General features: G+C 45.2%; 1 protein-coding gene across 1 annotated transcript in view; it reads left to right on the plus strand.

Moving 5' to 3' along the window:
* ESR2 (estrogen receptor 2) overlaps positions 1 to 14354 on the plus strand; it is an 84066-nt gene that overhangs the window by 16572 nt on the left and 53140 nt on the right. The window contains exons 3-4 of the mRNA XM_029952636.1: positions 12444 to 12623; positions 13150 to 13593. Of these exons, the coding sequence (XP_029808496.1) occupies positions 13175 to 13593 (419 nt within the window). The 5' untranslated portion in view covers positions 12444 to 12623; positions 13150 to 13174. The remainder of the gene's footprint in view (positions 1 to 12443; positions 12624 to 13149; positions 13594 to 14354) is intronic.

The following is a 14354-nucleotide window of genomic DNA, read 5'->3' on the forward strand; positions in this document are numbered from 1 at the left end:
TGGAACCTGCCTTCAGCACCTGTGGACCTCACTCTTATAATCCACAGCACTAAAATCTGTCTGGGCTATTTTAGGCTAAACACCAAAGTGCTTGAGGCTGGCATTGGAAGTTTCCCTCCCAATGCCCTTTTCGTCTTTTTCTGTCAGAGATCTGGAGTCACAGCCAGATCAAGAACCATGGCCCTAGTGTCATGTGTACAGATAGTTTGATGATTAATTAGACACAATTGTGGCACTGGGGTCTCAGCATGGCCTATGGGACATCTGTAACTTGCCGTCCGCCTTTTGCCACCAGTGGCGGCCCTAAAGCCAGATGGTCCTCAACGACCAGCATAGGATTCTAGTTTTCACACCGTGCGCTGCCGCTGCCGCAGGGTAGGTGAGGAGAGCTGGGGGACACTGCAGACTGGGGAACTGGAGCTGCCACCAGGGGGCGCGCGCCTGCAGAGAACCCGACGGGGTGCTGCCGAGCGAGGAGGGGCGCAGCTGCGGCGGAGGCACAGATTTCTCCCCAGGTGTTTCTTCGCAGTAGGCGAGTTTGAGGAAGGCTCCTGGATCTTTGCTCCAAAGCTAAAGGTCTCCCCAGCGATCCGCTGAGAACCCACACCCACCATCCCCCGCCCGCGCCCGCGCGGCTTGGCCTCTCCAGGGGCGCGAACCTGCGCTCGCTGCCCGGGATTGGGCAAATCCAAAGCCCCTCTAGTTTCACTGCTAGATTCTTAGAGTCAGGTTTCTGTATTTAATGACACCGAAACATCCAGCCCCTCTCAGACCCATGCGGGTGAGGGTCTAGGGACGTGATCCTCAAAGTGTGGTCCCCAGCCAGGCAGCCTGTTCCAGCTGCACCCAGAACCTAGTTAGAAGTGCACGTTCTCAGACCTCACCCCAGACCCCCTAAACCCAAGACGAGGGGAAGGGTAACAGGGGTGCTTTGGTCTCCCTGAGGGTGACTGTGACGCGCTCGAGGGTGGTAGGCCTTGCCCTGGGGCTTCCCCCTACGTCCAGGTGAGTATGGATGGCCAGGCAAGGGAGTCCGCGTCCTCCCGAGATTTCCCGGCAGCTGGCTGCGTGGTCACGTGGGCTCTTGGATTTCTCCCCCCACTCCCTCCGGGGTTTTTAAAAGGAAGGAGAGGCTCCTCGTGAAGTCGTTTGTGATCGCCGCAGTGTCTTCGGCTACTGGACCTGTTGAAACCCACTTCGCGTCCCTGCTGCTAGGCAGCTGGGCGCGCCGAGGCTTCGAGAACAGCCGCCGGAAACTTGCAGGGTGGAGAGGAGGCAGCGGGAGCCGGGCGGGAGAGGGACTCCCCCTGCGCTGCAACGGGCATCCCGTCTGCCGGGGTGGGGGGCGGGGGGAAGGCTGGCGACCGAGGTCCGGGCCGCGCGAGGTGGGCTCCGTCCCCGCAGCCGGTGGCCGAGGGCCAGATGCGGGAGCCGCTACTCTGGGGAAAGCACGTGTCCGCATTTTAGAGACAGCTAGGCCGTGTTTACCTGTAAGGTGAGTGCCCCTTGGCTCAAAGTGTGACTTATCTGCTTTTCTGTTTGAAATCTGGGGGCTGGGAAACCGGTAATATTGAGAATAAAAGACACCCCCCGCCCCCCAGCCCCAAACCACTTGTCTTGAAAACTACAGGAAACAAATTTCATCCTCTGACTAAATATTTTCATTCAAGACGCAGACAAGTTAATTTGTTTAATTCGTTGTGCCTGTAAATTCCGGGTTCACACGTGTCTTTAAAAAAGAAAAACGCGCGTGGTCTCCGTGGCTCTCCCGACAGTGCACGAAATGATGACAGTGGGAAAGTTGAGCGAGTTCATGCCTGAGTTTTGCAGGCCTGGGAGAGTGTGCCGGGGATCAAGCGGGTGACCGGTGTTTTAAATGTGTTAATTGGCGTTCCTCCGTGATAACGCAAACAGATTTGCTTCTATCCTGGGCAAACCGAGCAGGATTAAGATCTGGTCTGTTTTATTTGCTGAAGGGGAACCCAGTGTGTTGCTCTTACCCCTTAGTATTACCGTTTGTGTCTAATTCATAGTGGAAGTGTGAACTTAGGGTCAAGGGAATATTGTGTGAAAAAAAACAAAATTTCGGATTTGGGTGAATTTATTTAGGAAAACCAGGTTGAATCAATTTTACTAGCTTTTTAAAAAGCAACGTTGTGCTTTGGTGTGGTTCCAAAGGAGGAAAGGTTTTTGGCTTGGCTATTAGATTTTTACTAGTTCCACGGGCATTCTATTGGGAATTTTTGCTTTTAAGTTTCTAAACTCACAGTGTCAATAGAAGGCTGTTATCCTTCGCGTGTGGAGAAGGATGTTTGTTACTTAAATGAACATGTGAAAACAGAGGTTTGTGTTCTGTTGTCGCAAGTACATGTACTGTGACTATTAACTTATTTTTTCTGCAGAAAAATCTATATTTCTGCATATATTCAAGAAGAGGGGAAATGTAGGGGGTCTGTTCATCAGTAGATGTTACAGCAAAATCTTAGGATCCATATTACATCCAAGCATTCTTTTTTCACTTGAATTACTGAAACATTCTCATTTCAAAAGTAGCCAGTCTCCTGTAACACTTAAGACTTATCTCTGAAATCAATTAAAAATGCAATTCATGGTGGTTCTGAGGGACTCGAATGAATCTAATAACCTTTAACATTCCTCATTTATAATATGAAAAAGGTAAAATTGAGTAAATTCAACCCTTAAAATTATAATTAACATGTAATTAGAATGGACATTGTTATGTCCATTTTTAAGGCACTGCAGTTTTCTGCACATCCAGGTAATGACGCAAAATACATCTTGTGATAATTTAGTTCATGTCTGAGTCATTTTATATAATACCTATAAATATGTAATGATTATATAAAATACTGAAAGCTGAACTTCAGTCATTTACTGGTAAGGTTTCAGTGATTATATCTGGAACACTTGAGAAGTGTATACTTGAGCTGGGCTTCCTAATTCAGTGTCGAGCACATGGATTTAGACGTAATAGCCTTTTAAAAAAGGCAGGCTCTTGGCTCTGTAATTTACATCCAGTAAAATCTAGCCTCTTGAGGTGTGTCACTCTAGGAATTCTGACAGTTGCAACATTTGTATAATCGTTTCTACAATCAGGACCTAGAACAGGGCCATCAAAAAGCCCCACCTTGTGCCTTTGTCATCAACCCTCTCCGTCCTTCCCTGATGCCTGCAAATCACTGAGCTGTTCGCTGCTTTGACCATTCTGCTCTTCAGTGTGTTCTAACCTGGAAACCCTGATCTTCCTTCGCTGTTCACAAAAGAGAACCTCTGTCCTCCCACCCCGCCTCCCCCTTTTGGTTGGGATGAGTCAGGTTGTGGGTTGTGTATTTTTCTTTTAATCCTATGTACTTTAGAATAAATTCAGGCAATGAGAAGTGATTTTGCAACGAGGACTACGTGTTAAATTCCCATTGGACTAATAGGTTCCATTCTTAGCACATTTGGATTCCGTTGTTGGATAAGCCTTTGGTAATGTACATCATTAGTTATCCCAAATGAAATACAGGGTTATTTACAAAGCATTGGTTATTGAGGTAGTATTAATAAGGTGGATTGCATTTTTATAATCTGGGCATTTAAAAATACTTTTATTATTCTTGAGATTAAGGAAGTTACCTGGAATTACATATTATTAAATGGTGAGGAACAAAAGAGTGATTGAAAATGGCAATTTAGAGACATTTAAAATCTAAGAGTGATTGTGACTTAAGTTAAAATACTCTCCTTTTTTTTTTTTTTAACTTTATTTATTTATTTTAAGAGAGAGTGCAAGAGGGGGGGTGGGCAGAGAAAGAATTCCAAGCAGGCTCTGCACCACCATTGGAGAGCCCAACACAGGGCCAAATCCACGAACCGAACTGTGAGATCATGACCTGAGCCAAAGTCAGACGTTCAACTGACTGAGCCACCCAGGTGCACCCCCCCCCATACTCTCCTTAATAGGATATGAGGTCTGTCTCCAGTTTATTTGTAGATGTCAGAGTTTTTTCATTTCTGTGGTTGTGCTTTGAAATGTAGATTTTCTTGCAGGACATAGATGCAAAATATTTTGTAAGCTAATATTCTTTACTGTTTAATACATCATTCAGTGAACTGTTAGGAGCTGTTATTGTTAAGCACTCCTAATAAAGCTATATCAGATGATGTCTTTTCCTTTCTCCTTTGTGCTATGAAAACAAGAGCCTGTATTTTATATACACAACTTCCTTTCAGAGAACTACAATGGCAGTAACTAGGATATGCCAAGAGGTGTGTTTCTGAAGCTCCAGGAAACCGGATAGTTGGCATTCCTGGCTGGAACACTTACAGCTCGTCATAATTAAAGCGCTCCTAGCGGGGAATCTGTGTATGTGTGTACTCGACAGAGGGCAGGAGAGTGAGAGTCACCTGCAAAGACAGATTATTGGACTTGTGTATGTTTCCTTAAGCAGACCTACCACCTTTTGTGGGTCAGCATTTGCGTTCATCTGTGAAACCCAGGACTGGAGATGGGAGATGAGTGCATTGTTTTAACTTCCGCATTTGTCATGTCCTCTTGAACCCCTTCACGCACAACTCTCCCCATCCTGTCCCAAATGCGTATTTGAAAAGGTACCATTTCCTAAGAGTGCATCTTCCCTGATGGCTGGAATTGGGGAGGGGCAGAGACTTGCTGAAGAGAATGAGGCTGATGGGCTTTCCCTGCCCTGCCTTAGCACGTGATGACTCGGACTGAGGCTCTGTCTGTCCTTGTCCCCTTTCAAGCCCTCAAAATTCTGTCAGCGGCTCAGTAAGGTCCAGTGGGCTCCTAGAGGCATTAGGTTTTTCTTATTTCAGGAGATATGTGTACACATTGTTAAGAGTTGCATGCGTGGGTGCTTGGTAGTTCGGTTGGTTGAACATCCGACTCTTAATCTCAGCTCAGGTCTTGATCTTGGCTCAGGTCTTGATCTCAGGGTTGTGCGTTCAGGCCCTGCGCTGGGCTCTATGTTGGGCATGGAGCCTACTTAAAAACAGTTGCATGTGAATCAATGATTAATGATCAGTTCTATGGTGATTTTGGAGTGTTTTTTTTCTTTCCAATGAGTACTAAGTTGATCGAGAGCCATGTTTTGCTGTGGAAAATATAAGGCCAAAGATTGGTAGACAGCCATAGACACACATGAAGGATGCTTGATGGTTAAATATTTTTTTAAATATTTTCCACAAAATTCCTTCTAGTGACTGCTTCGTGAATGTGCACTTATGGCACATATGCACTTACGGCATAGAATGCATGCATTTGTGACATGTTGTATGCATTTATGACACCTGTTGCTTGGGGCACACACAGGATGGGTGTTTGAACTGCGTGCTCGGGGCAGTGTGACAGCCCGAGAACACAGCATGAGAGGAACGTGGCACGTGTGCTCCATACCGTGCTAACAGGCTACTGGCAGCCCAGCGGTTTAGACTGGTGTAATGGACTGTTAAGCAGAAGTTAACAAAGCACAGGGGCACCTGAGTGGCTCAGTTGGTAAGGTGTGTTACTTTGCTTCGGGTCATGATCTCGCAGTCCGTGCGTTTGGGCCCCGCATCGGGCTCTGTGCTGTCAGCTCCCAGCCTGGAGCCTGCTTCGGATTCTGTGTCTCCCTCTCTCTCTATGCTCCTCCCCCACTCATGCTCTGTCTCTGTCTCTCAGAAATAAATGTTAAAAAAAAAAAAGTAGTTAGCAAAGTACAACGAGGAGGCTGAAGAAACCGCAGAGGCTCAGGGAGTTGACGTGAGTTGTGTGCGCTCACCTGGCTGTCAGCAGAGCCGGGACTTGGGTCCCACGTGCTGCTGTGTCCACCGGGCCAGAATGTGCGTCACAGCAGGCCCGCTGGTGTCTGCCTCAGCATTGTTGAGCTAGATTTGATAGGTGCTTTGATAAGATTATTCTACTCTGCCAGGAGTGCCTTTCTACCATTCTCTAGGGCTTTTTCTTTTCTTTCTTTTTTTTTTTTTTTTAAATTCCCCCCAAGGAATCACTGTCAATATTTGCAATTCAAAAACTTTCTGTTAAAGTTCCATAATGTGTTCCCCAGCCCCTGTGTTAGAACGCTGTGCGTCCTCACACGTGTGCAGAAGCGCTCTCCTGCCGGACACAGACGTGACCCGACCAGGCTCACCGCTGCCGTGTGCGCTGGGGGCGTGGGGCCGAGAAGCCTCAGCACAGAAGGCCAGGGCTGCGTCGTGAGGGCTGCGGGCCACCTCTTCTGGGCTGTGGTGTGCTGACTGGTTAAGGAAAACCGACATGCAAAGAAATGTTTAATTCTTAGACTCAGGATGTCTGGGTATGTGTTCTTTGGCCAGGTGAAGTGTGCCTGCCACAGCTGACAAGTAAGCCGTTGAGACTGTTTTTCCCCGTGGTACCTGATTATTGTGCTTGCTCAGTCCATGCTTGCTTGTTCCCAGGAAAGTGTCGGCAAACTCCTGTCCTCCAATGAGATTCTTTCCTTCACTCGTTTTGTCCCCCTGTTTCGCTAGGACTGCTCACACAATCAGTACAGGTTCACGTACTTTTCTAGACCTCTGGCGAAGACTTTTGCTACTGGCTTGCTTGTCTACCAGCCCTCTTGCCGTGATTTAACTTCATCACCCTTGTTGCCTCTTTGCTTCAGAGGAGAAGCCCTCTGCTCTGGCTACCATGTGATCCGAGGTCCCACTGACACATTGTTGTCCCGTGAAGCTGGAGGCATCCAAAGGATAGCCAACGAAAAGGCACCGTGGCCTTTTAATCACTGACCAGCAACCAGCTGTCTCACATGAATTAGCGTGCGAGGCGTGTGTGGAAATTCTAGAGAAACGGATTGGTGTAAGTGTGTGAAATCCGTTTTCCCAAGCAAAGCCACCATGGCACCGGATTGATTGCCTGGCTGGATCCTGGCATTTGCCATTTGGAGGCGGGCCTGACAGGTCATTTCAGCATTTCTGGGCTGAGAATGAACATTTCAGCGTTGGGGGAAAATGAGTGATGGGGTTGATTCTGTGCTCCTGAGAGAGCTGTCTTATTCCTTTTAAACTGTGTGTTCACTTTCCACCTGGATAATAGCAAGCGTTAGTTCAAGTTTATGAATTTCCATGCTGCTATTCATGACTTTGTATCAGTAGAAGCTTTCTGTTTGTAAGAGGCCTAATTAAGGTAAAAGATAGCAGGAATTTTCTGATCGGTTTCTGCATTGGCTTTGCTGAATTACTTACTCAGAGATGCTAAATACATTTCTTGGGGGCAATATAAAGTTGAGACAACATGAAATTCAGTAAAACCTTGGCTGACCAAAATGTTGGCAATGGGTTTTTTTTTTGTTTCAACCGTTTAACTAATTTTATTATTAATTCCGTATTAACCTGAAGTTTTGTTCAACTTGTTACTCTAACATTCAGTGCTGTCCTGCATCCTAATTTCCTGAATATAATGTGTATACTCGGCCACATTAACTTTTGGATATACTTTTATTTATTAAATTGGGTAGGCCATCTTGTTTTCACACACACACACACACACACACACACACACACACGGTTCAAGAAATGCAAAATGTATTACCTCCAGGTTACATTTCACGATACATAAATACAGTTTGTTAAGCATGCTAGCTTGAGTATTTTCCTTTCAATTGTTTTAATGTGTACTGTTTAAGTTGTATTGTTAAAGCACTCTGTTTTTTGATTAAATATCTGGCTGCACAAGATGTGCTCAACCATATAGCAAAAACAATGCACTAAAATACAGTCACCAAGGGACAGTGTAAGAAACATAAGCACAGTGAGCATGCGTATGTGTACATGGATTGATACAGCGGTGTTTCAGGACAGATTGAGGGATGGATGGCTCGTCACAATACTGATGGTCATGGAATCGCCATCTAAACTTACCAGTGACCTAATTACCAATGCCTGTGTTTCTTCTGTATTCAACCACTCACTCTAACTTATTTCCATGGATCTGTAAATGTTTTCAGGCATCTCTGTTTAAAATCCTTTCTTGATTGGGGCATCTGGGCAGCTCAGTCGGTTAAATATCCGACTTTGGCTCAGGTCATGATCTCAGGGGTTCATGAGTTTGAGCCCTGTATCGGGCTCTGTGCTGACAGCTCAGAATCTGGAGCCCGCTTCAGATTCTGTCTCCCTCTCTTTGCCCCTCCCCTGCTTGTGCACACACACTTTTTCTCAAATATAAGTAAGTATTAAAAAAAATAAAACCCTTTCTTGATTAACAAAATGTGGTGCAATTCAACCTTAAAAAGAAGGAAATTCTGACACATGAGACAATATGGATGAACCTTGAGGACATTGTGCTAAGTGAAATAAGCCAGACACAGAAGGACAAATACTATATGAGCCACTTATGTGCAGTATGAGTAGTCAAATCCATAAGGGACAGAAAGGAGGATGGTGGTTGCCAGAGGCTGGCAGAAGGGTAGGCTGGGAACTGTTGTTTGATGGTGGGGAGTCCTAGTTGTACCAGATGGAAAGAGTTCTGGAGACGCACGATGCTGTGAATGTACGTAACACTGCTGAACTGTACATTTAAAGCTGGTTAACATTGGGGCGCCTGGGTGACTCAGTTAAGCGTCTGACTTTGGCTTGGGTCGTGATTTCATGGCTCGTGGGTTCAAGCCCCACATCGGGCTCTGTGCTGACAGCTCAGAGCCTGGAGCCTGTTTCATATTCTGTGCCCTCCCTCTCTCTGCCCTCCCCTGCTCACATTCTGTCTCTCTCAAAAATAAATATAAAAAAAAATTAAAAAATAAAAGTGGCTAACATATCAAAAGCTTGATGTGTAATTTACCACAACTTAAAAAAAAAGTTTGGAAACTACTGGTTTTGACAGTTGTTATATGCTTTGTCCTGCATATGTTCTGTTAGGAATCAGGGCTTCTATGTGTTGATTAGAAATCTAAGTAATGGACATATGAAATTCTGTTATTGATAAGTGCACATTGATATATGTGTGAATTGTATATATATGTGTATAAAGTTTATTTACATATATATGTATATATTATAAATAAACTTTACATATATAATATATGCACATATATTATATATGTAAATAAACTTTATTGATGCTATATTCTTCAGTTACTGTTCCCCCTCCTGTCTTTCATGGTCAATCAGTGTCAAGTACAAGTTGTAGTGTGTTTGTATTAGTGCCTTAGCACTTCACCTGGTTCTTCCCGCCTCCTTTACCTGGCACAGGCGTCCTCTGCAGGCAGAGTGCACGTGCCGCAATCCCTTTAGCTCTCTGGTCCCGGCACAGGGCCATGCCCACCGAAGGTGCTCTGTCTCAGGCTAACACCCTTGAGTGGCTGAAATCTTACAAACACATTTCCTCGTATTCTTTCATAATAAATATTTATTGAGTTGAATTGGAAAGGTGAGTAAAAATAGCATGTGCCCTCAAGGAGCTTTAATTCTAATTTATTTTTAATGCTTTATTTACTTTTGAGAGAGAGTGTGAACAGGGCAGGGTCAGAGAGAGAGAGGAAGACACAGAACCTGAAGACAGGCTCCAGGCTCTGAGCTAGCTGTCTGCACAGAGCCCGAGGCAGGGCTGGAACCCACGCATCCTGAGATCATGACCTGAGCTGAAGCCAGATGCTTAACTGACTGAGCCACCCAGGGGCCCCAAGGAGCTTGAATTCTAATCATGCTTCTACTATTTACAAGAATGATTCAATGCTGTTCTAATAAGGAGCGTGTTTGCAAGTACGTCTGGAGGTGCGAGGAGTGAAGGAAGTGCTCAGGCATAAAGGCCAGCGGAGCCGCGCTGTGCTGTATTCTTCACGGACGTGGCAGGGCCTCTCTAGGAGAACGGCACCGTAGGGGTGGGCTGGTGGGTTGGGGCAGCTGAGTGGATGACCTTGGGTGTTGGAAGAGTGTGACTTACTACGCAGGCTGGTGGGAAGCAGAGGGCTGGTCAGAGCTGGGTTTCAAGAATGTTCATCTGGCAGCTGGATGGACCTGGTAAAGGTGCTCAGTGGAGACCAGGAGCCTCTTACAGATGCGCATATTAGGAGTAATGAAAGACAGACCAGGAGGAAGAGGCACTGGGAGAAAAAAAGAGGTGTGTCTTGGTGATTAAAGGTAACGGGATGCAGGGGAGAAGTGAAAGCTAAGTGCCTTGGGCTTGGTCATTAACACAAACAGGAAATTAGGATCTTGTATTAATTAGTGCTCTAGAACTTCGCAGCTTACACAACAAACATAATATGCGACACATTTTCCGAGAGTCAGGAATCCAGCGGCAGCGTAGCTGGATGGTTCTAGCTTAGCTCCGCTCATGAGGTTGCAGTCAGGACGTTGGCCAGGGCTACCGTCGCCTGAAGGCTTGCCTGGGGCTGGAAGGTTAGTTTCCAAACTGTCTCATTCCCAGAGCTGTTGGCTGGAGGTTGTGGTTCCTTGCTGGCCCTTGGCAGGAGGCCTCCATAACGCTGCTTGATTGTCCTCAACTGTGGCATAAGCTACGGATCCTCTCAAAAAGGCAGGGTACAGGCTTAATTTCTTTCCTTTAATGACTACTTTTCAGAGTGAGGAACTGATGTAACAATCTCTTGCATTGGTAGCTGATGAATCTTTTTCTCTTTTTTTGAATTATCACTATGGATTCATAGTCCAAAGGTAAAGCATGTGTTATCTCTATATGATGCCAGATATGAATAGAGGTTGTGCCATTTTGCATTCTCAACCACAACATCAGAGAAAGTCTGTTTTTCCACAGCCTCACCAAGGAAGTGAGGTCAAACATTTGAATTTTTGCCAAACATGATAAGTGAGAAATAGTCTCTTGGTGTAGTTTTAATTTTTATGGATGAAATTGAGCATCTTTCTTTGTATCTTAAGAGGCATTTGTGGGGCACCTGGGTGGCTCAATCAATTAAGTGCCGGACTTCAGCTCAGGTCATGATCTCATGGTTTGTGAGCTCTGTGTCGGGCTCTGTGCTGACCGCTCAGAGCCTGGAGCCTGCTTCAGTTTCTGTGTCTCCTCCTCTCTCTGCCCCTCCCCCACTCATGCTCTGTCTCTCTCTCTCTCTCTCTCTCAAAAATAAACATTAAAAAAATTTAAGAGGCATTTGACTTCCTTTTTCTATGTTCTGTGTCTTTTGCCTGTTGAAATAATTTTTATCTTTTTTCACTTCAAGAGTTCTCTGTATACTAAGGAAATTAGCCCCTTATGTTCTTTTTAAATTTTTAAAAAAATGTTTAATTTTGACAGAGAGAGTGTGACAGAGTGGGGCCAGGGAAGGGGCAAAGAGAGAGGGAGACACAGAATCTGAAGCGGGCTCTAGGCCTGTGTTGTTAGCACAGAGGCCAACGCAGGGCCCCAAACTCCCCAACTGCGAGATCATGCCCTGAGCCAGAGTCAGACGCCTAACCAGCTGAGCTACCCAGGGGCCCTGAGCCCCTTATTTCTGGTAGAAGTTGAGAGTGTTTTCCGCCCAATTTGTCATTAGGCTTTTGGCTTTGCTTATGGTGTTTTTATGATGTACAAAGATTTACTTTTCTTTCCTGAATTTATTGGTCATCTTTTTATTGCCTGTGGATTTTAAAACATAGCCAAGATTTTCCTGTACTTGCTTCTGGTACTTGTGCAGTCCCCTCTGCCTCCACCCGCCCCTGGCGGCCTTTCTCTTTTAACATTTGGATCTCTGGACCCTTCGGAGTTGATTCTGCCATATGTCCTTTTTCCAGTGGCAGTTCTGTCCAGTGTTTCCCCCTGTGATGTAAGCTATCAGAGACCTTTATCATATGCCAAATTTACAAAAACTGTTGAGTTTTTGAATTTTCTACTTTAGGATTTTCTATTCTGTTATGTAGCAGTCTGGGTCCAATCAGGAGATAGAAACTATAGGTTTTAATAGAGTAGGATTAAAAAAAATTTTTTTAACATTTATTTATTTTTGAGAGACAGAGACAGAACATGAGTGGGGTTGGGCAGAGAGTCAGAGCAGGTGGTTCGGTGGCAGGGGTGGGCACAGAATCTGAAGCAGGCTTCAGGCCCTGAACTGTCAGCACTGAGCCAGATGTGTGCTGGAACCCATAAACCATCTGTGAGATTATGACCTGAGCCTAAGTATATGCTTAACCAGCTGAGCCACACAGGTGCCCCAACAGAGGGTTAATATAAAGAATAACTATGATAAGAGATTAAGTATAATATATAAGTAAACTCTATATGGTTCCCTAGGGGCAAGGGAGAGCACCCAAGGGAGGACAAATTTGGAGGGGTTCAGATCTCCTTAGGAATGGTGAGCCGCTAACCGGGGTGCAGCGGGGGCTGGGGGCGATCAGCAGCCCGTTGCGTAGTTGTGCCCTGGGAGCCTGGGTGCCTGCGCGGGACAGAAGGCCTTCACAGCATGCAGGCAGCAAGAGGTGAGGAGGTTTGTACAAGGAACGACTTCTTTGTGACTCCTCAGGCCACAGTCTGGACAGGTGACTGTGAAAAGGACTCACCACAGGCCGGTGTCCACTGGTTGTTCTCACCCTCATACTGCCATCCTCTGCTGGTGTCAGAAGTCACGACCGCCTCTTCCTCCTGCGGTGTCCGCGCAGCGCCCTCTACCGAGAGAGTTTAGCGTTGTGCTCACTTTAAACAGGTAAAGCGACTCGAGCGCTTACCGCGGGCCATAAATTGAACCCGAGAAGCAATCAATTAACCGACACGAGTGCAGTGGCCTGTCGTTCCTTGTGTTTATTACTGGTGATTGATTCATTGTGTATTTGAATATCTGTTAATGCTATCCAGGCCCACTGACCTGCTCTATCGAGGTTTCCTTTAATTCTCATTCTTACCCCGTTCCAGAAGGGAAAAAAAAAAACTTGGCATTTTAATTTAATTCTACATTTTTAAACTTTAAAAAATATTTTATAAAAAATTCTTGTGGTTAAAAAAATTCTTGGAGCTAACGATAACAAAAGTGATTTTTAAAAAAGTGAATAAATTAGCAAATGAGAGTTCCATGCCTCCCATTTCTGCCCCCCAAGGTTCATATATATTTTTTTTGTCTGTCTTTCAGGATGTGTTTCTAAGCTGTGTGTGTATAAGTAATAAATATGTTTGGACGTTTTTAATAGTTAGGCCTACAGCTCTAATTTAGAAATGTCTTTTGTTTTTCTCTGCAGCCCTTGAGTCTTTGAGAACCTTATAATGTCCCTCTGTGCCTCTTCTCACAAAGAGTTTCCCCAGCGGTTACCTATTCAAGACATGGATATCAAAAACTCACCATCCAGCCTTCATTCTCCGGCCTCCTACACCTGCAGTCAGTCCATCCTACCCCTGGAGCGCGGCCCCATATACATACCGCCCTCCTACGTGGAGAGCCGCCCTGAATATTCAGCCATGTCCTTCTATAGCCCTACTCTGCTGAATTATGGTGCTCCCAGCAGCGCCGGGAGCTCAGAAGGCGGGCCTGGTCGACAGACCACAAGCCCAAGTATGCTGTGGCCAACTCCTGGACGCCTCTCTCCCTTAGCGATCCACTGCCAGCCGTCGCTTCTGTATGCAGAACCTCAGAAGAGTCCTTGGTATGAAGCAAGGTCTCTAGAACCCACCTTACCTGTACACAGGTAAGCTCCGTCTTTATTCTGAATTGTACTTGAGGGGCACGATTCAAATCACTTTATGATTTAATGAGAAGAAAAATATGCACTATTCAAGGTCTTTATTCATCACATAGATTACTGAGAGCACCTAACACATATATTCTGAATTCTAGAATATCTGTTCTGATATTCCAGTCCTCATTTAAAAAGTAAGCTTGTAGATCTGGGTTCTGGGGGAAATTCACTATCATGACTACTGTGTTTAGACATTAAAGTTTGAAATAAAAAATCCTGTTTTTCTTGATGAAGTGATTTGGGTTTGAAAAAAATTTTTCAGGGTGCCTGGGTGACTGTAGGTTAAACATCTGACTCTTGATTTTGGCTTAGGTCCCCATCTCACAGTTTGTGGGATCGAACCCCACTTTGGGCTCTGCTCTGATGGTGTGGAGCCTGCTTGGGATTTTCTCTCTCCCTCCCTCTCCCTCTGCCCCTCCCTGTTTGTGCACTCTCTCTCAAAAGAAAGAAATAAACATAAAAAAAAAAAAAGAAATTTTTACTTTACTTTCAAGTTAGATCTTTCTTACCTTGTAGTGAAATCACAACTGAGTGTTCATGACACCCTGTGTTCAGGATAAAAACAACTGACTGTGGCAGTATTACTGTGTCAGTGAAATACGCTAGACACACAAAGCCCTGAAAAGACAGGCAATAATTGGTACAAGTTTTTAGCAGTGAACTAAAATAACATTTTACAAAGATTGACGGGAAACTAAATGTAGACTTCA

Source organism: Suricata suricatta, chromosome 9 (assembly GCF_006229205.1).
Source record: "Suricata suricatta isolate VVHF042 chromosome 9, meerkat_22Aug2017_6uvM2_HiC, whole genome shotgun sequence".
In the NCBI taxonomy this organism is placed as follows: Eukaryota; Metazoa; Chordata; class Mammalia; order Carnivora; family Herpestidae; genus Suricata; species Suricata suricatta.